The sequence below is a fragment of the Anolis carolinensis genome, unplaced genomic scaffold, assembly GCF_035594765.1.
Source record: "Anolis carolinensis isolate JA03-04 unplaced genomic scaffold, rAnoCar3.1.pri scaffold_10, whole genome shotgun sequence".
NCBI lineage: Eukaryota > Metazoa > Chordata > Lepidosauria > Squamata > Dactyloidae > Anolis > Anolis carolinensis.
Window position 1 is genome coordinate 8,160,834 of NW_026943821.1, and position 26,800 is coordinate 8,187,633.

The 26,800-nt window shown below is 40.8% G+C and overlaps 1 protein-coding gene across 1 annotated transcript in view; it reads left to right on the plus strand.

Moving 5' to 3' along the window:
* meis3 (Meis homeobox 3) overlaps positions 1–26,534 on the plus strand; it is an 89,119-nt gene extending 62,585 nt beyond the window's left edge. Inside the window, exons 8-13 of the mRNA XM_062962165.1 lie at positions 9,354–9,499; positions 20,556–20,632; positions 22,847–22,905; positions 23,198–23,284; positions 23,415–23,490; positions 25,593–26,534. Of these exons, the coding sequence (XP_062818235.1) occupies positions 9,354–9,499; positions 20,556–20,632; positions 22,847–22,905; positions 23,198–23,284; positions 23,415–23,464 (419 nt within the window). The 3' untranslated portion in view covers positions 23,465–23,490; positions 25,593–26,534. The remainder of the gene's footprint in view (positions 1–9,353; positions 9,500–20,555; positions 20,633–22,846; positions 22,906–23,197; positions 23,285–23,414; positions 23,491–25,592) is intronic.
* The last annotated feature ends 266 nt before the right edge of the window (positions 26,535–26,800 follow it).

The window sequence follows — 26,800 nt, forward strand, 5'->3', positions numbered from 1 at the left end:
AGCAGGTGCTCAAGCCGCTCCCAGGATTTGAACCTGGGGCATTAGATATTACTATATTGTACTATACCACTATACCGTAATATTATTAGTAATATTACATTTAATATATAATGTATAATTAATATTATTATGTTTCATTATTATTAGTATTATTTTGTATGAACCTGGGACCTTTCGGTCTTCAGCTCAGTGCTTTAACGCTTAAAGTGCATTAATTCCATGGGCTTTTAATGGAGGGCAGAGGGACGGGATAGGGCGGTCAAAGCTGTTTTGGAGGCCTCAGTTTCCAAAGCACCCTCCCAAACTAAATGGCCTAAGAAGAGACCCTTGTTGCTTTGCGTACCCCAAAACATTCAACCAGTAGATGAATTAATCATCCCAAATTCCCTCAAAAGTGGAACTCATAGCACTGGTTCAGCTCTGTAGACCTCAAAAGGAGCCTGAAACCAGGCAATGCAACCCTTTTGCCTGAAGCGTTTGACTTGGAGATTTTTTGGGGGGAGATTCATTATAATAGCAAGAAAAGAAGTCCCCCTTCCATTCTCTCCCCTTCTATGCTGAATGGCTAAATTCCTCAAGGGTCATCGGGTCAGGCGCTGCTCCTCGGACAGGAGGGGGGGGGCAGCTGACTTTCTGCAAAAAGAGAATGGAGGGCAATATGTGAGGATTTGTGCGTGTGTGTTCTTATTCACACATGGAGATGCCCTTCCGGGGCTGGAAATGCAGTGTTTTTGTCCTCCCATGAGGCTAGAAATGAATAGGAGCCCACAACTATTATTCAGGCAGTGGGTGTGCAATTCCAGCCTGCAGGTTTGTATTAATGTAATTGACTTGCAGGTTCAGTCAGCCATCCGTCTTCCTTGGGGTTCGGGTGCAAGATCCCCATGAAAGTGAAATACCACAAATAAAGACATTGCTGGGTTGCTGTGAGTTTTCTAAGCTGTATGACCATGTTCTAGAACAGGGGTCCTCAAACTTTTCAAGCAGAGGGCCGGTCCACAGTCCCGCAGTGTGTTGGGGGGCCAGACTATAGTTTAAAAACAAAACAGTAGAGCAGGGGTCCTCAAACTTTTCAAACCAAGGGCCGGTCCACAATCCTTCAGACTGTTGAGGGGCCGGATTATCATTTGGAAAAAAAAAACGAACAAATACCGATGCACACTGCACATGTCTTATTTGTAGTGCAAAAACAACAACAACAACAACAAGACCAATGAAAGAACAATACAATATTTAAAAATAAAAACAATTTTAACCAACATACATTTATCAGAATTTCAATGGGAAGTGTGGTCCTGCTTCTGGCCAGTGAGATAGTCAAGTTAATTAGGGTTGTTGTTGTTGTTGTTGTTGTTGTTGTGTGCCTTAAGTCATTTCAGACTTCGGGCAAGCCTAAGTCTAAAATTTATTTATTTATTATTTATTTATTTACTACATTTATTTACTACATTTATTTCCCGCCCTTCTCACCCCAAAGGGGACTCAGAGTGGCTTACAAATTATATGTACACACAATATATATTATATTATTAGCATAGCACAATATTAGCATTACATATTACTATATTGAACTATACTACTATACTGTAATATTATATGTAATATAGAATATATAACTAATATTATTATATGGTATTATTAGTGTTATATTGTATTATAATATTATTATCAATATTATATGTATATACAATATATTATATTATAAAACTGAGGGCGGGGGCCAGGTAAATGAGCTCGGAGGGCCGCAGTTTGGGGACCCCTGCAGTAGAGTCTCACTTATCCAACATAAACGGGCCGGCAGAACCTTGGATAAGCGAATATGTTGGATAATAAGGAGAGATTAAGGAGAAGCCTATTAAACATCAAATTAAGTTATAATTGTACAAATTAAGCAACAAAACATCATGTTATACAACAAATCTGGCAGAAAAAATAGTTCAATATGCAGTAATGCTATGTAGTAATTACTGTATTTACGAATTTAGCAACAAAATATCATGATATATTGAAAACATTGACTACAAAAATTTGTTGGATAATCCAGAACGTTGGATAAGCGAGGCTTGGATAAGTGAAACTCTACTGTATTAACAAATTCCTATGCACACTGCATATGTCTTATTTGTAATGCAAAAAAAAAAAAGGGCCAAAGAAATGTTATGGTTTGCAAAGGCACTGTGCTATATTTGTGTGTTAACTGGAAAATGAAGTGCATGAAGCCGATTGGCTGAACCTGCAAAGACCTGTAATTTGATTTGAAACTGTTTCTGTTCTGCTGCTGGAGAACCGGTTTGAACAAGTTTTTGTTCAGTGTGAGTCTGTGTGGTGACTGAGTTCTGCCTGGGGAAGATGGCTCTGTACTCAGAGAGGCCTTGCTATTTCTGAGGCCTTGTTTGCTACTGGGAAAAGAGGATGAAGAACCAGGACTGTATTCTTCACTAAAGCAGATTTATAGACTGAAAAAGGACTGTTTATGACTGCTGGGTTTCTGTAAGCAATCAGAGGGACCATTGTGAATACCATTGTTCTTGGGATCTCTTGGAATTAGTAAAGTTCTTGTATTATTTGTTCTGCAAATCTGAGTGGTTCCATTTACCTACAATGTGCAACATGAAAGAACAATACAATATTTAAAAATAAGAACAATTTTAACCCACATAAACCTACCAGGATTTCAATGGGAAGCGTGGGCCTGCTTCTTGCTGATGAGGTAATCAAGTTAATTAGAATGGTTGTTGTTGTTGTGAATGTTGTTGTTGTGTGCCTTCAAGTCATTTCAGACAGGGTGAGCCTAAGTCTAAAACCGAGGGTGGGGGCCGGATAAATGACCTTGAAGGGCCGCATGTGGCCTCCGGGCGTTAGTTTGGGGACCCCTGTTCTAGAACAATGATGGGCAACCTGTTGCGCTTGCTGTGTCAAAATTCACCAAAAAAAACCTAGCATGACTTGGGTGGTGTGTCACTTTGAGAAAAAAAAAACCCCATAATTTCACAATATATATAGTTGAAATAACAAAAATATATAATTGTAATATATAACTGTATTCAATACATCAAAAACTATTTACTACCATTATTTCCATGTACAACGATCTATAGTACCTCTTGCAATTTCCACGCTGATTTCTCTCTATTGTAGTTTCAATGTAGTCATGAATAATGAATAATATAATATAATAATATAATAGTAATAATATACTACAATAATAATAGAATAATAATATAATGATTTCATATATATATATATATATATATATTATTCTATTCTGTTATTCATAATTACATTATTCTATATGTAATTATGCACTATTGAAAACATTGACTACAAAAATGTGTTGGATAATCCAGAACGTTGGATAAGCGAGGCTTGGATAAGTGAAACTCTACTTTATTTGTTTTGGGAAGGCTGCGCATTGATCTCCATTCTATTTATTGACCATCCCCCCATTGAATTCTTTGCTGATCGCAACCTTGATTTTCTTGGTTCAGAGGCAGGGAGCCCTTGATTTTAGTGAGATCCTATTCCCGACACACACATATGGATTTAGCAGAGGCAGGATGGTCATCTGTTGGGAGTGCTTTGATTGTGTTCCTGCATGGGAGAAGTAGATTGGATTGGATGGCCCTTGGCGTCTCTTCCCATGATTCTATTATAGTCTTATGTGACAGATAGGACTGCAAACAGGATAAAATAGTTGATGGAGCTCCAAATCTTGTAATAAAGATTAAAAAATACTCTAACCTGTCTATTACTCTACTCTGTGTTGGTGAGACGCTGCAGGTAGTTGTACACATCTCAGTGCAATGGGAAAACTACTGCCATCGGGAACGATCAATCTGACATTTGGAGCCCCTTGATTTTATGCCACTGCTTTTCAGTTCAGTGCTTTGGAGAGCCTGTGTTCTCCCCTCCTCGCCATCACAGAAAGCCAGCTGAGTTCTAGCACAGGAAGGCAGTGGAGGTGGAGATGTGCATATATGTATTTGCAATGGGGAGGGGGGAATAAAAAAGCAGGGCGGGGCCCATGATCAAGTGGGGACACGGACGATGGCTGCTTGAAGCCCCCGACAGCAGCGTTTTCTCTGATGCATAATTTACGTCCCCCTCCGGGCAGGGCTTTTAAGCTGCCTTTTAGCCGGAGGATATAAAAGCGTAGCAGCTGTTCCATTGGGGTAGGACTGGCGGGTTGAGGGGCGGGGGCTGCTTATAAAGAGAAGAAGAAATGGGATTTTGCCTTTCTTAGAAGGAACAGAGGGGATGGGGAAAGTAGGGTTCCATATTTCCTCTTCCGTTTTAGGGCCAACATATTTCAGTTGTAGGATGGGGTGCCTAGTGAAGCTTGGTGGGAAACCCATGTTGTGCCAGTGGAATAATGTGTAAGGAAAAGAAGATGTAGGGGGACAGTGATCATCTGTTGTTGTTGTTGTTGTACTACTAGTTTGGGGATCCGGCAGTACCCGGGTTATTAGAAGAAGAAAATAATAATAATAATAATAATAATAATAATAATAATAATAATAATAATAATCAAACATCTAAGAAATCTCACAAAATTTCGCATCTGATGTACATGGATGACCTGAAGCTGCATGGGAAAACGGAAACTGAAATCCAGTCTGTGACTAACACTGTCCGAATTTTTAGCACTGATATCAGCATGGAGTTTGGTTTGGACAAATGTTCGACAGTGGCATTGAAGAAGGGAAAATCATTGAAAGTGGGGGCATAAATATGCCTAATGGCCAAACAATAAAGTGTCACCAGCCAGAGGCCTATAAATATTGGGCATATTACAGCTGGACAACATCAATCATGAACATGTGAAGACTGTGGTCAGTAAAGAATACACACAAAGGGTCAGAAACATTCTCAAAAGCAAGCTCAATGGAGGCAACACTGTGCAAGGAAACTGACGAAACCATTGATCACCAGGTCTTCAGTTCCTTACGGAAACTGGATAATGTAGGGGATTGCCTGATCTCTTTTGGCAATGCATTCCAGAAGAAAGCATTGTTTGTTTTGGGATGTTAGGTAGGTTTGGGGGTGTTAGGTAATATCACTAAAGTTTGGTCCAAATCCATTGGTGGCTGTGTTCAGTGAACTACAACTCCCAGATTCCCAGGGCAGTCACCCTCAAACTCTGCCAGTATTCACAGTTGGTCATGTTGGATCTGTGTGCCTAGTCCAGTCCAGATCTGTCATCAGCCAGGTTCAGGGCTCCCTGGATATGAGTGAACTATAACTCCCAGATCCGAGGTCAATCACCCCCAAACCAGGCCTGTATGCACAGTTGGCCATGTTTGGTCTGTGTGCCAAGTTTGGTCAAGATCTGATGTCAGCTGGGTTCAGTGCCTTCTGGATGCAGGTATCCATATAACTATAACTCTCAAAATCAAGGTCCATTCCAACTAACCCCTGCAGTATGTGCAGTTGGTCATGGGGCTTCTCTGTGCCAAGTCTGGTCCCAGTAAGTGGACACCTCCGCCACGTACACACATAGACATTTTTCACTTTTTATGTGTAATACGATGTAACACTGTTTTTCTACTGGGTTATAAATGCAATTTCCTAATTGGTTCTATTACAAAACATGGAAAAAGTTTATTAAACTGCCAAAATTTTGTTTTTGAGGAACATCCTGCTGCACAGTTTGCTCAATTTTTTCAATGAATATCTCAGCAAGTCTCAACCGATTCAATATAGTTTGTGGCAGCTACAAAAATGAAAATTCTGGAGTATAGCAACTACAGTAGAGTCTCACTTATCCAAGCCTCGCTTAGGGTACCTTTTAGTATTATGTGTTTCATGGTAATGGCATCTGTTGTGGTTTGATTTCAGGACCTACCAAAATCAATGGAATTCAAGTCCTATTATATATACTAATGGCAGCATAGAGGGGTCTTCTTGATATAAAATGGCAAAATCAAGGTTTGGGATTCTTTCAAATATATTTTGAAGCTGTAGATGGTTTGATATCCATAAATGCAAAATCTGTGGTTATGGAAGGCCAACTATATACCTTCTTATTGTTATTGCACATGGTGGTCTTTCTCAATCATACATACAACCAACCTGTAAAATAGATCTGTAGTGTTGGCTTGCAGCAGCATGCCTGATATATGCTCCCTAGGTCATTTTCAGGTTCTCCTAATTCAGATAAGGTCTACTTCTGATATTATATTTTCAAATTCAGGATTTGTAGTGGCTGGATCTAGGTCGTTTGACCATCTATGAGTATGAGAGAGGTAAGGTGAGTCAGATGAGGAAGTACAACAGTGTTGTTGTGTGCCTTCAGGCCGTATACAACATACGAGGTTATCCAGTAAGTAGATTACGTTTTGGAATTAAAAATGAACAAAGTATAGGAGAAAACATTTACCATATGCAGTTGAAAGCCACACCCAAATACCACTTCTCAACATAGTCGCCATTCAAATCTAGGCACTTATCATAGCGATGAATGAGCTTGGCAATTCTTTCCCCACAAAACTCTGCCGCTTGTGTCCTTAACCAGCCGGTCACCCTTCCTGCAGCTGCGCATCGTCGCCAAAACGCCAGGACGCAAGTGGCAGAGTTTTGTGGGGAAGAATTTGCCAAGCTCATTCATCGCTATGATCAGTGCCTAGATTTGAATGGCAACTATGCTGAGAAGTGGTATTTGGGTGTGGCTTTCAACTGCATATGGTACATGTTTTCTCCTAAACTTTGTTCATTTTAAATTCTAAAATGTAATCTACTTTCTGGATAACCCTCTTATAATGGGCTCGGCTGTGGCGCAGGCTGGAGAGCAAGCCAGCTGTAACCAGCTGCAGTGAATCACTCAGACCAGGAGGTCATGAGTTCGAGGCCCGCTCGGAGCCTATGTTTGTCTTGTCTTTGTTCTATGTTAAAAGGCATTGAATGTTTGCCTATATGTGTAATGTGATCCGCCCTGAGTCCCCTTTGGGGTGAGAAGGGCAGAATATAAATGCTGTAAATAAATAAATAATAAATAATGAACCAATTATGCGGTTTTCTGGGGCTGAGAGTGTGTGACCTGCATCAAGTAAGCTTTCATGGCTTTCATGGCTGAGCGGAGTTTCGAAAACTGTTCTCGAGAGTCATACTCCAGTGTACAAACCATTACACCACGCTGGTTCTAACAATAGCCTAGTTACCCAATATCAGTTCAAAATTGTGCTTGCTTCATCTATTTCCATCTACAAATGGTGAAATTCTTCTGTTCACCTTTAGGGGGTATTTATTTAGCTGTTCAAAATACTTTGCTTCCCTCTAGTGGTTACATAAGAAATGATTGTAAAACTCCTGTCTTGGGTTGCTGTGAGTTTTTTGGGCTCTATGGCCATGTTTCCTCATGTTTCGCCCACATCTATGGCAGCCATCCTTAGAGGCTGTGAGGTCTGTTGGAAAGGCAACTGAGGTTTAGATATGGGTGGAGTGTTCAGGGTGGGAGAAAGAACTCTTGTCTGTTGGAGGCAAGTGTGAATGTTGCAATTGGCCACCTTGATTAGCCTTGCAGCTTCAAAGCCTAGCTGCTTACTGCCTGGGGGAATCCTTTACTGGGAGGTGTTAGCTCACCCTGTTTGATTCATGGCTGGAATTCCTCTGTTTTGTGAGTGTTGTTCTGTATTTACTGTACTGATTTTGGAGTGTTTTAATACTGGTTACCAGATTGTGTTCATTTTCATGCTTAAAATTGCCCACATACTTGTGGATTTCAATGGCTTCTTTGTGTCGTCTGACATGGTGGTTGTGAGAGAGGTCCAGCAGTTCTGTGTTCTCAAATAATATGCAGTATCCAGTTTGGTTCATCAGGTGCTCTGCTATGGCTGACTTCTCTAGTTGACTTAGTCTGCAGTGCCTTTCATGTTCCTTGATTCGTGTCAGGGCAATGCTGCTGTGTTTGGTGGTCCCTCTGTAGACTTGTCCACAGCTGCATGGTATACGGTAGACTCCTGCAGAGGTGAGAGGATCCCTCTTGTCCTTTGCTGAATGTAACATTTGTTGGATTTTTTCAGTGGGTCTGTAGCTAGTTTGTAGGTTGTGTTTCTTCATCAGCTTCCCTATGTGGTCAGTGGTTCCCTTGATGTCTGATAGAACACTTTTTTTCTGGGTGGGTCTTTGTCTTGATTCTCGAGGCTTGTTCTTGGCCTTGCAGCTCTTCTGATGTCTGTGGTGGAGTCTCCATTCGCCTGTATTATCAATTATTGTTTTATTCTCTGGACCTCTTATCCTTTTTGTTGCTGGACCTGCTCAGACTTGCGTATATCCTTTTTAAAATAAAACACCTAGAAGTGGACACAAAAATCCAGATGAGGCCTAACTATCATGGAATGTAGTAGGACTATTACTACCCGTGTGTTTTGAAACTATTACTTATGTACTTTGGGCCGGGCTGTGGCACAGGCTGTTAAGCAACCAGCTGCAGCCAGCTGCAACAAATCACTCTGACCAAGAGGTCATGAGTTCGAGGACAGCCCAGAGCCCCGTGTTTGTCCTGCTTTGTTCTATTTTAAGGCACTGAATGTTTGCCTTATATGTGTAATGTGATCCGCCCTGAGTCCCCTTCGGAGTGAGAAGGGCGGAATATAAATACAGTAGAGTCTCACTTATCCAACATAAACGGGCTGGCAGAATGTAGGATAAGTGAATATGTTGGATAATAAGGAGGCATTAAGGAAAAGCCTATTAAACATCAAATTAGGTTATGATTTTACAAATTAAGCACCAAAACATCAGGTTATACAACAAATTTGGCAGAAAAATATTTCAGTATGCAGTAATGCTATGTAGTAATTACTGTAGTTACGAATTTAGCACCAAAATATCACGATGTATTGAAAACATTGACTACAAAAATGCGTTGGATAATCCAGAACATTGGATAAGCGAGTGTTGGATAAGTGAGACTCTACTGTACTGTAAATAAATAAATAAATAAATAAATAAATAAATAAATAAATAAATAAATACTTTGTGTTGTCAAAGGCTTTCATGGCCGGAATCACAGGGTTGTTGAGATCTGTTGAAATCTAGGCAAGTGGGGTGTATATATCTGAAGAATAATGTCCAGGGTGGGACCTCACAACCTCTGAGGATGCCTGCCATAGATGTGGGCAAAATGTCAGGAGCAAATGCTTCTGGAACATGGCCATATAGCCCGGAAAACACACAACAACCCTATAACTTACTTACTTAGGCGATCTCTCGTAGTTCAAGGATGTTGGTCCTCCAGGTGTAGTGTCTTGGCTGAAACTATAGTTCTGTTAGTGCAGTCTAGAATGTTTTTTGCCTTGTTTGCTGCAGCGTCATGTTGTTGGCTCACATTCCCCCTTTCTTCCCTTTTCTCCCAGGTGACTGTCTAGACAACAGCGTGGCTTCTCCCAGCACAGGAGATGACGATGACTTAGACCGAGACAAAAAAAGGAACAAGAAGCGAGGAATCTTCCCCAAAGTGGCCACAAATATTATGCGCGCCTGGCTGTTTCAACACTTGTCGGTAAGAAGTGGAAATCTCCCCAGTAGTCTCAAGCAAAAGCAAACTGCTGCTGGCCTATGTATACTTCCTTATTGGTAAATCTTTCCATTTTGACCTCATCCTGGTGCTGTTTGGCCACAGACATCTCTGTTTACATCTATGAAGCATTGCAGGGTCGGGTGCAGTAATTGCCGCTAGCTTATCGCTCTGCCCGCCGGCAGTTGTTTTCCAAGCAGCGGGCAGGCCGCTTGCTCTATCGGTGGGCATTTTTCCATGCCCGCCACCCAGGCATTTTCCCTTCCCCGGCCTTGGCTCTCTGTGCCGCCCTGCTCGCAGTGCTGCCAGGCAATTAGGCAGGGCCTCTCCCTGGTTAGTTAAACAAAGGCGAGTTAATGAGCGCTGGCCAATTAGTGGCTAATTGAAGGAGCTATAAAGCTATTAGAGGCTGGTGAAGGGTAATCAATTCTAGCCAATTACCCTGAACGTATTGGCAGGGAGGGAGGAGGGGTACGAAGGGGGCACGGTGGCTTTCGGAGGCTGAGCATCTATAGCGAAAGGAATAAAGGAATAAGAGTCCTATATCACATTGTCTGGTCATTGGATAGCTAAGGATATGTCTATCTCTATCTATCATCTATCTACCTACCTACCTACAGTATCTATCTATCTATCTATCATCTATCTATCATCTATCATATTCTCCTGGAGACTAAGGTGACAGGCATCTATCTATCTACCTACCTACCTACACTATCTATCTATCTATCTATCTATCTATCTATCTATCTGTCTACCATCTATCATATTCTCCTGGTGACTAAGGTGGAAGGCATCTATCTATCTATCTATCTATCTATCTATCTACCTACCTACCTACAGTATCTATCTATCTACCTACCTACCTACCTACCTACCTACCTACAGTATCTATCTATCTATCTATCTATCATCTATCATATTCTCCTGGAGACTAAGGTGGAAGGCATCTATCTATCTATCTAACTACCTACCTACCTACCTACCTACAGTATCTATCTATCTATCTATCTATCTATCTATCTATCTATCTACATACCTACCTACCTACAGTATCTATCTATCTATCTACCTATCTACCTACCTACCTACCTACCTACAGTATGTATCTATCTATCTATCTATCTATCTATCTATCTATCTATCTATCTATCTACCTACCTACCTACAGTATCTATCTATCTATCTATCTATCATCTATCATATTCTACTGGAGACTAAGGTGGCAGGCATCTATCTATCTATCTATCTAGCTATCTATCTATCTTCTATACACATAATAAATATGAAAATATGTACAGTAGAATCTCACTTATCCAAGCTAAACAGACCGGCAGAAGCTTGGATAAGCAAGTATCTTGGATAATAAGGAGGGATTAAGGAAAAGCCTATTAAACATCAAATTAGCTTATGATTTTACAAATTAAGCACCAAAACATCATTTTATACAACAAATTTGACAGAAAAAGTAGTTCAATACGCAGTAATGTTATGTTGTAATTACTGTATTTACAAATTCAGCACCAAAATATCACGATATATTGAAAACATTGACTACAAAAATGCATTGGATAATCCAGAACCTTGGATAAGCAAGTCTTAGATAAGTGAGACTCTACTGTATGTGTGCGGCTGGGATGTCCACTTACATAGATAGGTTCCCACTTCCACAAATAGCTATAACTCCCACCATTCAGGAGCCACCAAAGGTCCTTCCTCCAATGACATTGCAGGTTATAGCGAGTGCCGTAAACATGTCCAAGAGCCCTGCCAATGTTCTCCTATTGCCCACCACCCAAATGAAAGCTTTCATATGGAGACAATTTCCTTTGAGATTTTCTGTTTTCCTCCACCACAGACATCTCAGTGTTTCTTACTCTCTCCATTGGTGTGGAATTTGCATGACCCCACTCACTTCCTCTCCTATAACCCTTTCCTATTCTTTTCTATGGCGCACAGCAAATAGAGGAACTGATCAGCAACTGAACATACTAGAGAGGCTTAGGGAAAATTCACCACAATTTATAGGAGTTGTAGGGACTGGGATGTATAGTTCACCTGTAATCTAAGAGCACTCTGAACACCACCAATGATGGACCTGGAACTAACTTGGCACACAGAAACCCCATGACCAACAAAAAATACTGGAGGTCTTTATAGGAGTTGTAGTTCACCTATATCCAGAACATGCTATGAACCCAAACAGTGATGGATCTGGATCCAATTTGGAATGCATACCCTATATGCCCAATTTTGGTGGGTTTTGAGGGGACTTGGTCATTTTGGAGTTGTAGTTCACCTGCAATCAATGAACTCTGAACTCCACCAATGAATGGAATTAGACCAGACTTGGCACGCATGACCAGCAAACAATACTGGAGGTCTTTGGGGAAAATTCACCTTGATTTGTGGGAGTTGTAGTTCACCTACATCCAGAGAGCACTGTGAACCCAAACACTGATGGATTTGGACCAAACTTGGCACACAGACCTGATATGCCGAAATTTGATTACTGCAGGGGTTTGGGGGGAACTGACCCACAACCAGGGAAACTGTGACCTCCACCGATGATGAACCTGTACCAGACTTGACACACAGAAACCCCATGACTAACTCAACCTGCTAGAGTGGTTTGAGGGCACTGACCATAGTGGGAGTTGTAGTTTACCCTACAGCCAGAGAGCACACTGAATCGCTGATGATGCATCTAGAGCAAACTTGCCCAACATAACAAACTTTAAATATTGAGGGAGTTTCTTGGGTTGACCTGGCATGATGTCAGTTGTTTTTTTTTTTGTTTTTTTTTATAGTCGTTTTTATTGAATTTAAAAATTTTCATACAATAATTGCTTTTGTCACATAGCAGATATTTAATTTATCATACAATACTTGCATCATTCTTTTATATCTACTGTTGATTAATATCTACTACATCATTAACCTTTGTCTATCTATATTTCTTCACCACTGTGTATCCCCCCCTCCCTCCCCAAGCCATTTCTTATGTATTGTCTAACCAAAATCTCGTTTCTTCCTGAGGCGGTAGCCCTCCATCCCTTTTTTGGAGTCCTTTCTCAATAAATTTCCCCCATACATCCTCAAAATCATTTTTTTCCATATCCCTCTTTTAACTTTTAATTTACATGTTAGCTTATCATTTATTGCCAATTTCCATACTTCCTTGTACCATTCTTCAATCTGTACATCTATTACTTTTCTCCAGTTCCTTGCTATAAGCAGTCTTGCTACTGTCAATAAATTTGTTATTGCTTCTTTTTCTTTTTTTTCTATCTTATTATTATTATATATTGATAATAATGCAGTACCAGGGTTTCTTTCCAATTTGATGTTCATTATATCCTCTATCTCTTTAAATATTTTGTACCAAAATTTCCTAACATATTTACAATGCCACCACATATGTATATATGTTCCCACTTCCTGACAGCCTCTCCAGCAATTTTTTGGATGGTTTTTATTAATATTTGACATTTTTAATGGCGTTAAATACCATTTCCAAATTATCTTATAATAATTTTCTTTAACTCTTATTGATAAATTTTTCAAGTGCCTTTGTTTCCACAATTGTGACCATTCCATTTCATTTATTTTCATCTCTAACTCCTCCTCCCATAATTCCTTAAGAGTAATATTTTTTCTGTCTCCTACTTTTATTCCACCCAGTATTCTATAGATTCTACCAGTTACACCTTTCATTTTTTTATAATCATCTATATCCCTTCCATTTTGTATTATTTGTTCAAATTGGTTAGGTTCCTTCCCCTCTTTATTATTTTTTACCCAATTCTTATACCATTGCTCTAGCTGAACACCATGGAACCATGTCAATTTTATTTCCCTAAATTCTTCCTTTATCTTTTCCTTCTTCATTCCCCTCTTAATCCAGTCCCCTATTTTGTCTAGGTTTTTTTCCCTTAATACTTTATCCAATATATTTTTTAAATTTTTTGGGAACTTCCTTTCCATTATAACTGGGATTATTCTTGAACCCTCCGGTATTAACTTTTTCTTATATTTAATCCATATATCTAATACATTCCTTAACATTGGGTTTCCAATTTCCCTAATTTCCTTTCTCGTGAAATCCTTAAAAAATATATTCCGAATTTCTTCCTCTACTTTTTCAGAATCTATTTTTAACCATTCTATATCATCCTTGTCAGTTGTACTTAATCCGCAACCCTATGCATTTTGTACAAGTAAAATTCTGACTTTTACAAATCACCCAGGTACCCAAGCTAGTCTATCATATATGTCAGGAGCCTAAGGTGGCAGGTATCTATCTATCTATCATTGGCTCGGACAATTGATTAGTCCTTTGTCATCCCACTTTCACTTCACTTCACTTCACTTTATTTCTTAATTAGTCCCTCTCCACCAGAGTGCTCCGAGCGACTTACAATTTAAAATATCGTTCCACAATATAAAAAACATTCAACATAAAAACATTCAACATAAAAACATTCATCATAAAAACATTCAACATAAAAACATAAAAATTGGGTATAAATTCTGGAAATAAATAAATAAATAAAAATAAATAAATAAAAATGTTCAACCTAAAAACATTCAACAGTGACTATTTGGCAAATTAGATCTGATTTACTTAAATGCACAACCAAACAGCCAAGTCTTGAGCGCTTTTACAAAAGGTCGCAACTCCGACATTGCGCTAACATATGGAGGCAATGAGTTCCACAGAATTGGAGCATAGATCGAAAAGGCTTCCAGGCGTACCTCCCTAGGGCCCGGTACGTATAGGAGATTTTCCTGGGAGGATCAAGGTGACCACGGATGGAAAAAGGAATGAGGCGGTCCCTAAGATATAATGGTCCTTGGCCATTTCGAGCTCTAAATGTCAGGATCAGTATCTTGTAAGAGATCCGATGTTCTATTTGTAGCCAATGCAGTTGTTTCAGAATCAGTGTAATATGGGATCTTATAGATGATCCCGCTAGCAGCCTGGCTGCCGCATTTTGGACCATTTGGATCTTACGGGTTTTTGTCTTCGGAAGGCCAGCGTATAAGGCTGCTTTTAGAATGTCCCAGTTTCCCACTCCTCTTTCCTTTTCCTCCCTTTTTCCTCAGTTGACCTCAATTGCTGCAAACAAAGTACAAAAAGTAGTAAGCACTCAGTTAACCTGTTTAGGGGGAAGTGGAGAAGAAGAGGTGAAGAGCCTTGCTCTTGCCAGTAGGCTCAGCCAAAAATTGAGGACTGGATCACATTGCGGGATCGAGAGATCCCCGTAGAGAACATTAGTAATCAAATCCACAAAAGTCAAAACTGTGGAGTGAGGATTCTTCAAGAGGGATACGTTTATTTGTGTGCCAGGGTATTTCCAAAAATGCCGAAAGGACACAGGGCTTTCTTGGGAAATTGGTTCATCCCTCATTGCAGGGTAATGGGATCATCGGTGGTCTCTTGAGAGGGGTCCCAGCTGGGTCAGGGGCTCAGGGCAGGTGGGGACGTTTGTTTCCATGGCCTCCTTGGTGCTTTTGAATCCAGGGCGCCTTGTGACCTGAGAGGCTGGGCAAGACCTTGGCTCATCCATCATTGGGATGTCAGGAGGAGGCCTCGCACAGAGGTCCAGCTGCTTGACCTGCGGGCAAAGGGCTTCCCATCCATCATCCGGACTGGCAGCTAAAAGGCCAGAGAAGTGGAATGGGGGGACCGGGATGGACCTGGGAGCAAGAGGTCCCCATCCAATGAAGAAGACAATGGGAGAAGGAAAAGGAGAGCTTCCTAGATTGAATATCTCCTTGAGAGCTTGGAGCCGGAGTGGAATGGATGATAAAAAGCGTATGCATGGCACGCTCGATTTTCACGAAAAGGCCAAGAAGTGCAATATGCTGCTTCAGAGTGTGGTGAAGTCTCCTTCTCTGGAGGTTTCTAAGCAGAGGTTAGATGGCCATCTTTCAGGGGTTCTTTGATTGTGTCTTCCTGCATGACAGAACCAGGTTGGATAGTTTGGATGGCCTTTGGGGTCCCTTCCAACTCTAGGATTCTATGACCTGAACTGATCATACACTAATAGGGTGTTCTTAGATAATAATAATAATAATAATAATAATAATAATAATAATAATAATAATAATAATAATAATAATAATGGAAAAACTCAGCCACCATCAGGACCTCAAGATCGAACTGCAAAGACTCTGGCAGAAACCAGTACAGGTAGTCCTGGTGGTGATCGGCACACTGGGTACCGTGCCAAAAGATCTCAGCCGGCATTTGGAAATAATAGACATTGACAAAATTACGATCTGCCAACTGCAAAAGGCCACCCTACTGGGATCTGCGCGCATCATCCGAAAATACATCACACAGTCCTAGACACTTGGGAAGTGTTCGACTTGTGATTTTGTGATACGAAATCCAGCATATCTATCTTGTTTGCTGTGTCATACTGTGTCTTTGTGTCAATAATAATAATAATAACAACAACTTTATTTTTGTACCCCGCCTCCATCTCTAACATGGGGCCAAGCCCAGACAATTACAATAAAGCAAAGTAAAATGAATACATGATACGCATCATCAACCGGTAAAAATACTGACACATTAACATAATAGTAAAATAAAGGTAAAGGTTTCCCACTGACATTAAGTCTACTCGTGTCCAACTCTGGGGGTTGGTGCTCATCTCCATTTCTAAGCTGAAGAGCTGGCGTTGTCCATAGACACCTCCAAGGTCATGTGGCCGGCATGACTGCATGGAGCACCGTTACCTTCCCGCCAGAGCGGTACCTATTGATCTACTCACATTTGCATGTTTTCGAACTGCTAGGTTGGCAGAAGCTGGGGCTAACAGCAGGTGCTCATTCCGCTCCCTGGATTCGAACCTGTGACCTTTTGGTCCGCAAGTTCAGCAGCTCAGGACTTTAATCCGCTGCGCCACCGGGGGATCCATTAACATAATAAAATAGTCAAATAGTAACAATAACATGGAGCCCCCAGTGGCGCAGTGTATTAAAGCGCTGAGTTGCCGAACTTGCAGACCGAAATGTCACAGGTTCAAATCTGGGGAGCGGAGTGAACGCCCGCTGTTGGCTCCAGCTCATGCCAGTGACCACATGACCTTGGAGGTGTCTACGGACAACGCCGGCTCTTTGGCTTAGAAATGGAGATGAGCACCAACCCCCAGAGTCGGACATAACTGGACTTGTCAGGGAAAACCTTTACCTTTTAACAATAACATAATAAAACAGTAGAACAATAAAACAAGATTCCTTGTGGCCATCTTAACCTCTTGTTCTCCTGGAAGCTAAGTTAGCCCAAGTTAGTATTTAGATAGGAGGCACCGGTGAATATTTCAGAGGAAGGGCCTGGCAAAAGGTCTGTCTGAATAATACACATTTGGCTGTTTATATAAGACATGGAAAGCAGGTGCAGGATTTCACTCAAACTAAGATCCTTCTACACTACCATATAATCCAGATTATCAAAGCAGATAATCCGCATTGTCTGCTTTGAACTGGGTTATATGAGTGTACACTGCCATATAATCCAAAGCAGATAATCTGGATTTTATATGGCAGTGGAGAAGGGGCCTAAGAGGGTGGCTCTTGTAGTTTTCACTAAGCACCCCCTACATCCCCCCCACTTGAATTCCAGCATCATTGTGGCTGTGGAGGAGGCAATCTCTCAGTCTTGTAGGGTCATGATACGGCTTCAGCTGCAGCTTTGTAGATCCAGATTCAAGACCCTAATAATAATAATAATAATAATAATAATAATAATAATAATAATAATAATAATAATAATAATAAAATAAGCCATACTACAAACTAGAGCTGACAGCTGGCACAACAAAACATTGCATGGAAAGTTCCTTGACAAAATTGAAGGAAAAGCTGATAAGGAGAAGACCTGGCTCTGGCTCACGAATGGGACCCTGAAGGAGACAGAAGGCCTGATCCTTGCAGCCCAGGAGCAAGACAACAGAACAAAGGCAATTAAGGCCAAGATCGAAAAATCAGCTGGTGACCCAAATGCAAACTGTGCAAGGAAACTGACGAAACCATTGATCATCTCCTCAGCTTCTGTAAGAAAATTGCACAGACAGGCTACGAACAGAGGCACAACTATGTGGCCCAAATGATTCATTGGAACTTATGACTCAAGTACCACCTCCCAGCAGCAAAGAACTGGTGGGATCACAAACCTGCAAAAGTATTGGAAAATGAGCACACAAAGATACTGTGGGACTTCCGAATCCAGACTGACAAAGTTCTGGAACACAACACACCAGACATCACAGTTGTGGAAAAGAACAAGGTTTGGATCATTGACGTTGCCATCCCAGGTGACAGTCGCATTGATGAAAAACAACAGGAAAAACTCAGCCGCTATCAGGACCTCAAGATTGAACTTCAAAGACTCTGGCAGAAACCAGTGCAGGTGGTCCCGGTGGTGATCGGCACATTGGGTGCCGTGCCAAAAGATCTCAGCCGGCATTTGGAAACAATAGACATTGACAAAATCACAATCTGCCAACTGCAGAAGGCCACCCTACTGGGATCTGCACACATCATCCGAAAATAAATCACACAGTCCTAGACACTTGGGAAGTGTTCGACTTGTGATTTTGTGATACGAAATCCAGCATGTCTATCTTGTTTGCTGTGTCATAATAAAATAATAATAAAATAATAATAATTTTTTTTTTTACCCCGCCACCATCTCCCCAGAGGGACTCGGGGCGGATCACAGATATAAAACGAGCATACAGTGATATCAAATACAAATATCAAATACAAAAACACACAAATAAATTTAAAAGGCAAAAAAAATCACAATCATTGTAAAACACATGAAAAACACAGCAATAAAAACATAATATGAGCTGGGCAAAGTGCACTGAGTGGAACTTGTAAACAAGAAGGAAGTTAAGGTGCTACAAGGTCATGGGAAGAACCTTAAACTGGGGTGAACTCTGTGGCATACACTACTGACAACTACTAAGCCATGACTCTTGGAATAGTTCTTCTCTCTTTCTACTTCACTGGCTGACCCACCTCTTAGGATTGTTGTTTTGAGGGTAAAACATAGAATCATAGAATAATAAGAGTTGTAAGGGACCCTATGGGGTCATCTAGTCCATCCCCATCATGTAGGAGGAGAGTCTTGGGCTCACTATAGGAAAAGTGGAATGTACAGCTAAGTTTGGGAAAAAAATACAGGACTAACCCTTGAGAAGATGAGGATAAAAACCCCACAAATTGTTGTATAGAACCAAGGTTTGATTGCTGAATGTCTTTCTCACTAAGCCATAAACCCTCAAACTCTTCACTTTGATGACAACTGCTGCGAGAATAGTTTATGCACGAGCCTGAAAATTGGAGAAAACACCAGAAATGGAGGAATGGATCCTGAAAGTGACGGAGGTGGCTGAGATGGACATTCTGACAGGGTATCTCCAGTCAAAAGACCCTTCCGAGTTCTTTTTTTCTTCATCATGACTTTTTTTTTTAACATAAACGAGTGGTGAAAATTAAAGTGTATAATAGTCAAATTTGAAACCCCCATGTTGAAATAGACTTTCCTTCTAAAAACCTTTTGAAGGGCTCCCAGTCTTTCCTAAAGGTTTTTAGAAGGAAAGTCTATTTCAACGTGGGGGTTTCAAATTTGACTTTTATACACTTTAATTTTCACCACTCGTTTATGTTTAAAAAAAAAGTCATGATGAAGAAAAAAAGAACTAGAGTTCACATCTGCTGGTGGCTAGGAGTAAGAACATGATTCATTACTAGCTTTAATGAAATATAGACTTATCATAAATGCACGTTATATTATTCTTCTATATCTCTCTGGTAATCAAATGATGACATACTGCTTGGAAATCCTGACTATTAGTATTACTACTACTACTACTATTATTATTATTATTATTACTATTATATTTTCCAACTGTTGTACTGGAACAACAATGATTGTTTAATTTTAACAATTTTGGCAGTTCTTTGTTAGAACATTACCAATGTCAGCTGCTTCTAATCTAGTGATTCTACTCGAAGTGTCTAATGCTTTTTTGCTTTTTGGTGTGTTTCTTTACCAAGTACTTTTGCATTTTTATATCGCCATTTGTTCAGATTTTTGTGTATGTACATGTATGTGTGTGTATCTATATGTAAAAGAGTGATGGCATCACGGCAGCAGACAAAACAACAAAAGTAAACACCCCACAACCTCGAAAATTGACATCACAACCCCTCATCCATGCCTCTAGGTTGATACAACAAAAAGAAAAGAAAAATAAAGTCCTAATTAGAGGGAGAGGAATAATTGTTTTTATCCAATTACTGCCAGTTAGAAGGCTAAGCTCCACTCACTTGGTCTCCTAGCAACCCACTCAGCCCAGGGGATCCTTTACCTTAACTACCACCAATTCCTCGATACTTTATTTCCCATACCTCCATACTTCGCCACAGCAACGCGTGGCTGGGCACAGCTAGTATGTGTATATATGTGTGTGTGTGTGTATATATATATATATGTATGTATATATATGTGTGTGTATATATATAATTGTATAATATAATTGTATAATTATATATATATAATATATATAATATATATATAATTCACTATTATAATTGTATATTTATATTACATGCAATATTACTAATAATATTGCGATATAGTTGTATAATATATTGTATGTATATATATTTGTAAACCGCCCTGAGTCCCCTTCGGGGTGAGAAGGGCGGTATATAAATGTCGCAAATAAATAAATTTTATATATATATATATATATATATATATATATAGACACTTTAACTTTGTTTTTGGCTTTTTGGGGGGGGGGGTTCTCTGTCTCTCCCTTTTTGATCCTTTTTTAATCGCAGTTTTCCTACTTTCTATACAATCAAATGTTCTCATTCTTTTGATGTTAATTTACTCTATCTTATAAGGTAAAACCTCAATAAAAATATATTAAAAAACAAAAAAACCCTCAAACTCTTGAAATAATAAACACTATATTTATTTGTCTTCCTTTTTCTCTCTTGACAGCATCCCTATCCCTCAGAAGAACAAAAGAAACAGTTAGCTCAGGATACGGGACTGACGATTTTGCAAGTGAATAACTGGTAAGGGTCTCAGCTCACAGGACGGACTTTGAATGCTTTCAGATGAATCTTTTCCCCCCAAGTCTTATACTTCGTTGTTTGAAGGGTCCATTCTGGGCATTTTTGTCACAGCACATAAGACCGGGGATATTTGGTTTGTTTTTCATTTAAAAATAGCTGAATTTTCTTTTTCAATGATGGCACAATATGAAAATGCGTTCGAGAATTGTGACGACGCACAACGGAGCCGTGCATACAGTGACCATCTTTTGCTTTCCAGTCTGAGATAGATAGATAGATATTATAGCCTATCCACTTACATTAAAATCGTTTACATTAAAATAGTTTCATAACAATAAATAATGTAAATAATGTGTTGTCGAAGGCTTTCATGGCCAGAATCTCAGGGTTGCTGTGAGTTCCAGACAGGAAACAATCAGGGCCAGGTAACACCTCCCAACAAACGATTCCCCCAGACAGGAAACAGACAGGTTTTGAAGCTGCCAGGCTATTCAATGCTAATCAAGGTGGCCAATTGCAGCATTCACACTTGCCTCCAACAGACAAGAGCGCTTTCTCCCACCCTGGACATTATTCCAGAGATATATAAACCCCACTTGCCTAGTTTGCAACAGACCTCACAATCTTTGAGGATGCCTGTCATAGATGTGGACGAAACATCAGGAGAGTGTGCTTCTGGAACATGGTCATACAGCCCGGGAAACTCACAGTGACCCAATACAAATAAAGATGATGATGATGATGATGATGATTAAATACTAAACATATTTCCAATCATTTATCAAATAAAATCAAATAATCAATTAAAATATTTTAAAACCGTGCCAACTGCAGCCTGGGGTCCGCCGCTTTGAATCCCACCTATGGGAGAAAAGCAGGATAGAAATGAATGAATGAATAAATAAATAAATAAATATTGATAATAATAATACTATTTTTCTTCCTTTATACTATCAGATAAAGGTATTTTATACAGGCCTTTAAGATTTGAATTATGTAGCAAGAACATGCAAAGTGACATATTGTGTCTTTATCTTTTAATTTAACTGTTGTTAGCTATGTTTGTTTTAAAAACAATGTAGTCTAGCATTTAGTATTGCACTTATGGGTTTGTGACCTAGAGTTACAGATATATAACTATGGAATAACAAATCGAGTCACAGAGAGAGATGGGTAATAAACTCATTATTATTATTATTAGATACACAACAAGATGAGTACACAGCAAACAAGATCACTATTCTGGTTGTTGTATTGGATCACACGTCGGACATTTCCCAAGTGTCTAGGACGACGTGATGTATCTGTGAAGAATACGTGCAGATCCGAGTAGGGTGGCCTTTTGCAGCTGACAAGTGGTTATTTGGTCAACGCTGATTGTTTTCAAGTGTAGGCCAGGGTCTTTAGCCACTGCGTCCAGTGTGCCGGTCACCACTGGGACCACCTTGACTGGCTTGTGCCAGCGTCTTTGCAGTTCGATCTTTAAATCCTCATATTGTGTCAGCTTTTCCAGTTGCTTCTCGTCGATTCTGCTGTCACCTGGGATTGCAACATCAACGATCCACACTTTGTTTTTTTAACATGATTGTGAGATCAGGAGTATTGTGCTCCAAAACTACTACTACTAATTATGACACAGCAAACAAGATAGATATGCTGGATTTCATATCACAAAATCACAAGTCGAACACTTCCCTGTGTGATGTATTTTCGGATGATGCGTGCAGATCCCAGCAGGGTGGCCTTTTGCAGTTGGCAGATTGTGATTTTGTCAATGTCTATTGTTCCCAAATGCCGCCTGAGATCTTTTGGCATGGCACCCAATGTGCCGATCACTGCCGGGACCACCTACACTGGTTTCTGCCAGAGTTTTGAAGTTCAATCTTGAGGTCCTGATAGCGGCTGAGTTTTTCCTCTTGCTTTTCGTCAATGCGACTGTCACCTGGGATGGCAACATCAATTATCCAAACCTTTTTCTTTTCCACAACTGTGATGTCTGGTGTGTTGTGTTCCAGAACTTTGTCAGTCTGGATTCGGAAGTCCCACAGTATCTTTGCATGTTCATTTTCCAATACTTATTATTATTATTATTATTATTATTATTATTATTATTATTATTATTATTTGGGTGGGTTCTGGCAGATATAATCAAATAGGGGTAGGCTAGTTTTTCAAGAGCCCTGTTGGACTCACAATCTCTTCTGTTTCCTGTAGGTTTATTAATGCCCGGCGGCGCATAGTTCAGCCTATGATTGACCAATCAAATCGGACAGGTAGGACATTCTGTCTTCAAGAGGGCGAGATTCCACACCTTTTTCTTTTGTCCTGCTGAGCTGATGGAAATGTCAACTATTTCTTGGCACTGTGGGACAGTTGAAGCAAAAACAAAGGAGAGAGAGGGGGAGAAATGGGAACATATTCAAAGCAGGTGGAAAAAGTGGGATGACAGAGGATTAACTGGGACCATTGTTATGGGATTTTTAAGGGGGATTTATTAGAACCTGCAAAGAGCCTGGAAGCAGGGAAAGACTTCTCCCTAAAACGTTCTTCCTCTTCTCTGGACAGGTCAGGGTGCACCGTACAGCCCCGATGGGCAACCGATGGGGGGCTACGTCATGGACGGGCAGCAGCACATGGCGATCCGTCCTCCAGGTGAGTGCCAACTGACAGGTGAACGGGCACGTGGGAGGGAGAAGAGGAACGCCCATGGATAACTGATAGCCAGCTCAAAGGTCCCTTTATGCAGGAAGGCATTTACCTCTCTTCTCCCCTCTCTTTCCAGGACCAATGGGAATGGCAATGGGCATGGAGGGGCAATGGCACTACATGTAAAGCTCACTGCTGGCACCGGAGGGGAAGTAAGTATTGAGGATTCATCCATAGGCATCTGATGAGGGTTTCAGACTGTGGCAGCTTCCGCCAGGCAGTTAGCTCTTTATGTCTCCATTTAATCATTTTCCTAATATACCATATTTACTCAATTCCAGTGCTCACCTTTTTTTACTGAAATACCTTCCCAAAATTAGGATGCACATTAGATTCATGTAATATGATACATGACCTCTCCACCCAAACGATACATTCATGTAATACTTTTTTGGGTTTCCAGGTTTTGAAAATTGAGGTGTGCATTAAATTCAATGGCACGTTAGACTTGATACGAGTAGTTGACATTTCGAATTGTATGGTGAAGGTGGCCAACCTAGTTAGACGCAAAGTAGAATAGCATTACAGTTCTCTACATAGGTAAAGGTAAAGGTTTCCCCTGACGTTAAGTCCATTAGCGAGTGTGTATAGCGGAACCAGCAGCGTCCAGTTAACACCATATGCAAAAGACTCAGACCAGGCAGAGGAATTAAAAGAACAAAGAAAACTTTACTTGTTGAGTTGAAGTCAAATAAACAGTTCAGCAATCGTACTATGTCCTTGTAGTTGCATAGGATCAGTAACTAATCAATCAGCATTCGATATACCCAGCATAGCATATTTAAACTGCTACTTGACCGTAGCTAGAGAGCCAGTCTTTTCTGTGCTCTCCCTGCAAGCCCAGATTCCCAACTGACAGACCCAGCCATCTGCCAGCAAACCGATACATTGTTTGAGGCGTGGCTTTCCTCTGCAAAAAGCTCAGCTCCCTTTTTGCAGAGATCTTTTGCAAGCAACTTTGCAAGGATTTCTTTACACACACACACACATAGCAATTTGGTGCAATACCCCTGACGTTAAGTCCAGTCATGTCTGACTCTGGGGGTTGGTGCTTATCTCCATTTCTAAGCCGAAGAGCCGGCATTGTCCATAGACACCTCCAAGGTCATGTGGCCATTGGCATGACTGCATGGAGCGCCATTACCTTCCCGCCGGAGCGGTACCTATTGATCTATTCACATTGGGATGTTTTCGAACTGCTAGGTTAGCAGAAGCTGGAGCAACAGTGGGCATTCACTCCACTCCCGGGATTTGAACCTGGGACCTTTCAGTCTGCAAGTTCAGCAGCTCAGCGCTTTAACAAACTTCGCCACCGGGGCTCTTCTACATACACTGGCCAAAATACTGTTGATGATGTACGATGCGCCTATATGATTGTGATAGTGATTGTGATTGTTGTCGTAGTCAGTATTTTACATCCCACCTCTCCTCCAAGACAGGGTTTCAAGGAAACTTATAAGTTCTTAAAAACAGTACTTGGGGCTAGAAGTGTTTGGGGTTTGTTTGTTTGTTTTTAATTTTGGTATATTTGCATAATGCATAATCTTGGAGATGAGACTTGAGAGTAAACACAAAAGTAATTTATGTTTCACATAAATACGTTATACACTGGACACACATACAGATTTTTACTTTTATTATGTGTATAAATACGAGGGCTATCCAGAAAGTAGGCTACATTTTGGATTTTAAAAAGGACAAAGTATAGGATAAATCATTTACCATATGCAGCTGAAAGACACATCCCAAAACTACAATCTCATGTAATCCTCATTTAAATTTAGCCACGTTTCTTATAGATAAATGAGTTTGAAAGTACTGCACCAGTAAATTCCCCGCTTGTGTCCTCAGCTCTTCCCCCTTCCCCCTTCCTGCAGCGTAGCCAAAACGCTGCACTGCCAGCCACGCCCCCATTGTTGGAAACGGAGGAGAGAGGCGGCAAATTTACTGGTGCAGTACTTTTCAAACTCATTTATCTATAAGAAACGTGGCTAAATTTAAATGGGGATTACATGAGATTGTAGTTTTGGGATGTGTCTTTCAGCTGCATATGGTAAATGATTTATCCTATACTTTGTCCTTTTTAAAATCCAAAACGTAGCCTACTTTCTGGATAGCCCTCGTAGATATCCTTGACTGAGGAAGGAGTGAGTAAAGCTTCATGCCAGCATAAGTCACGCATAAGATGCCAGGATGACAGAAGCAAGACATTCTCAGTGGCGCTCACTATCCTCTTCTCCTTTGGTTCCCCCAGGTTTCCGGATTCAGTGAGGGGTGCTGGCCAACCCGCCCCACCAGGTTGAGGGGCACACGACCCGTGGCCCTCGGGGTCTGGCTTGCCCTTCCGCTTGGCTCCTCCCGCACTCTGCAAGACCGTGCCATAGACTGCCCTCCTTCCTGTGTCCCCTCTGCAGCCACGAAGCATGGCCACCGTCCGCACTGCCACACTTGACCCCCAACCCACCACCCAGATGGATCAAATATGGACGGAGCGCATCCTGTGTTATCGCCCCCATCCCTCCTTCACTCCTTTTTTTGCCAAACAAAGAGCCAATCTGATACATCTGAGACCTCAAGACTTCCGAACTTCCAGTGGCATTCCGTCCAACGAGATTTTGGGACCAGATTACGATAAGCGAGCCGGACTCAGATGGAAAGGGATGCCTCCTTCCCCAAGCACTGACAGAGACAGATATCCTGGGGGGGAGAAATGTGGGGAAGCGGAAGGCTGGGGGGAATGCTGGACTTGGTTGGGGGTCCGTTCTGTATTTCGTTTCCCTTCACCCACGGACCATGAGCACGTTTGTACACTCTCCATGACCACAAAGGAGGACGGACTCCGCTCCAGGCCTTGTTTTTTCCCTTCCACGGACTTCTTTTCCAAACGAGACGATGTTCAAAGCAGGGTTTGGGCTTTTTTCCCTCCCCGTTTTTGTTCATTTCCCCCTTTCCTCCTCCTCCTTTCTTCCTTCCGGAGGTTTTAATTATTAATTAATTATTGGTGTCGACGCTCAGAAAGGGGAAGTAAATTAAATGGTACATTTTATTTTCCTTTCGGGTTTCTTTTTGTTTGTTTGTTTGTTTTTGGTTTTTATGTGTTTTGTTTTATTGGGCCTTTTTTTTAAAAAAAAAAAGCGAAGAAAAATGAGAATAATTTGAGAAAAAAGAAAACCAAAATGAACTGATGTTGCCCTTTGGTGTGTGTATTTTTTTTGGTTCTTGTTATGTGATAGAGATGAAGGCGTTAGCTTGGAGGTCAGGTGCCAGACTTTTAGACATAATGAAGCAATTGCCTCAGGCAGCAAATGCTGGAGGAGCACAAACACTTCCACTTTGCTTGTTCATGTCGGTGTATGCCACAGGCTCATAAATAAGCTTGCAGCTCAGGTACGGTGGGCATAGTGATGGTGGCCATCTAATAATGGAAGTACTCAGGTAAGACTAATCTGCCAATCAAGCTGT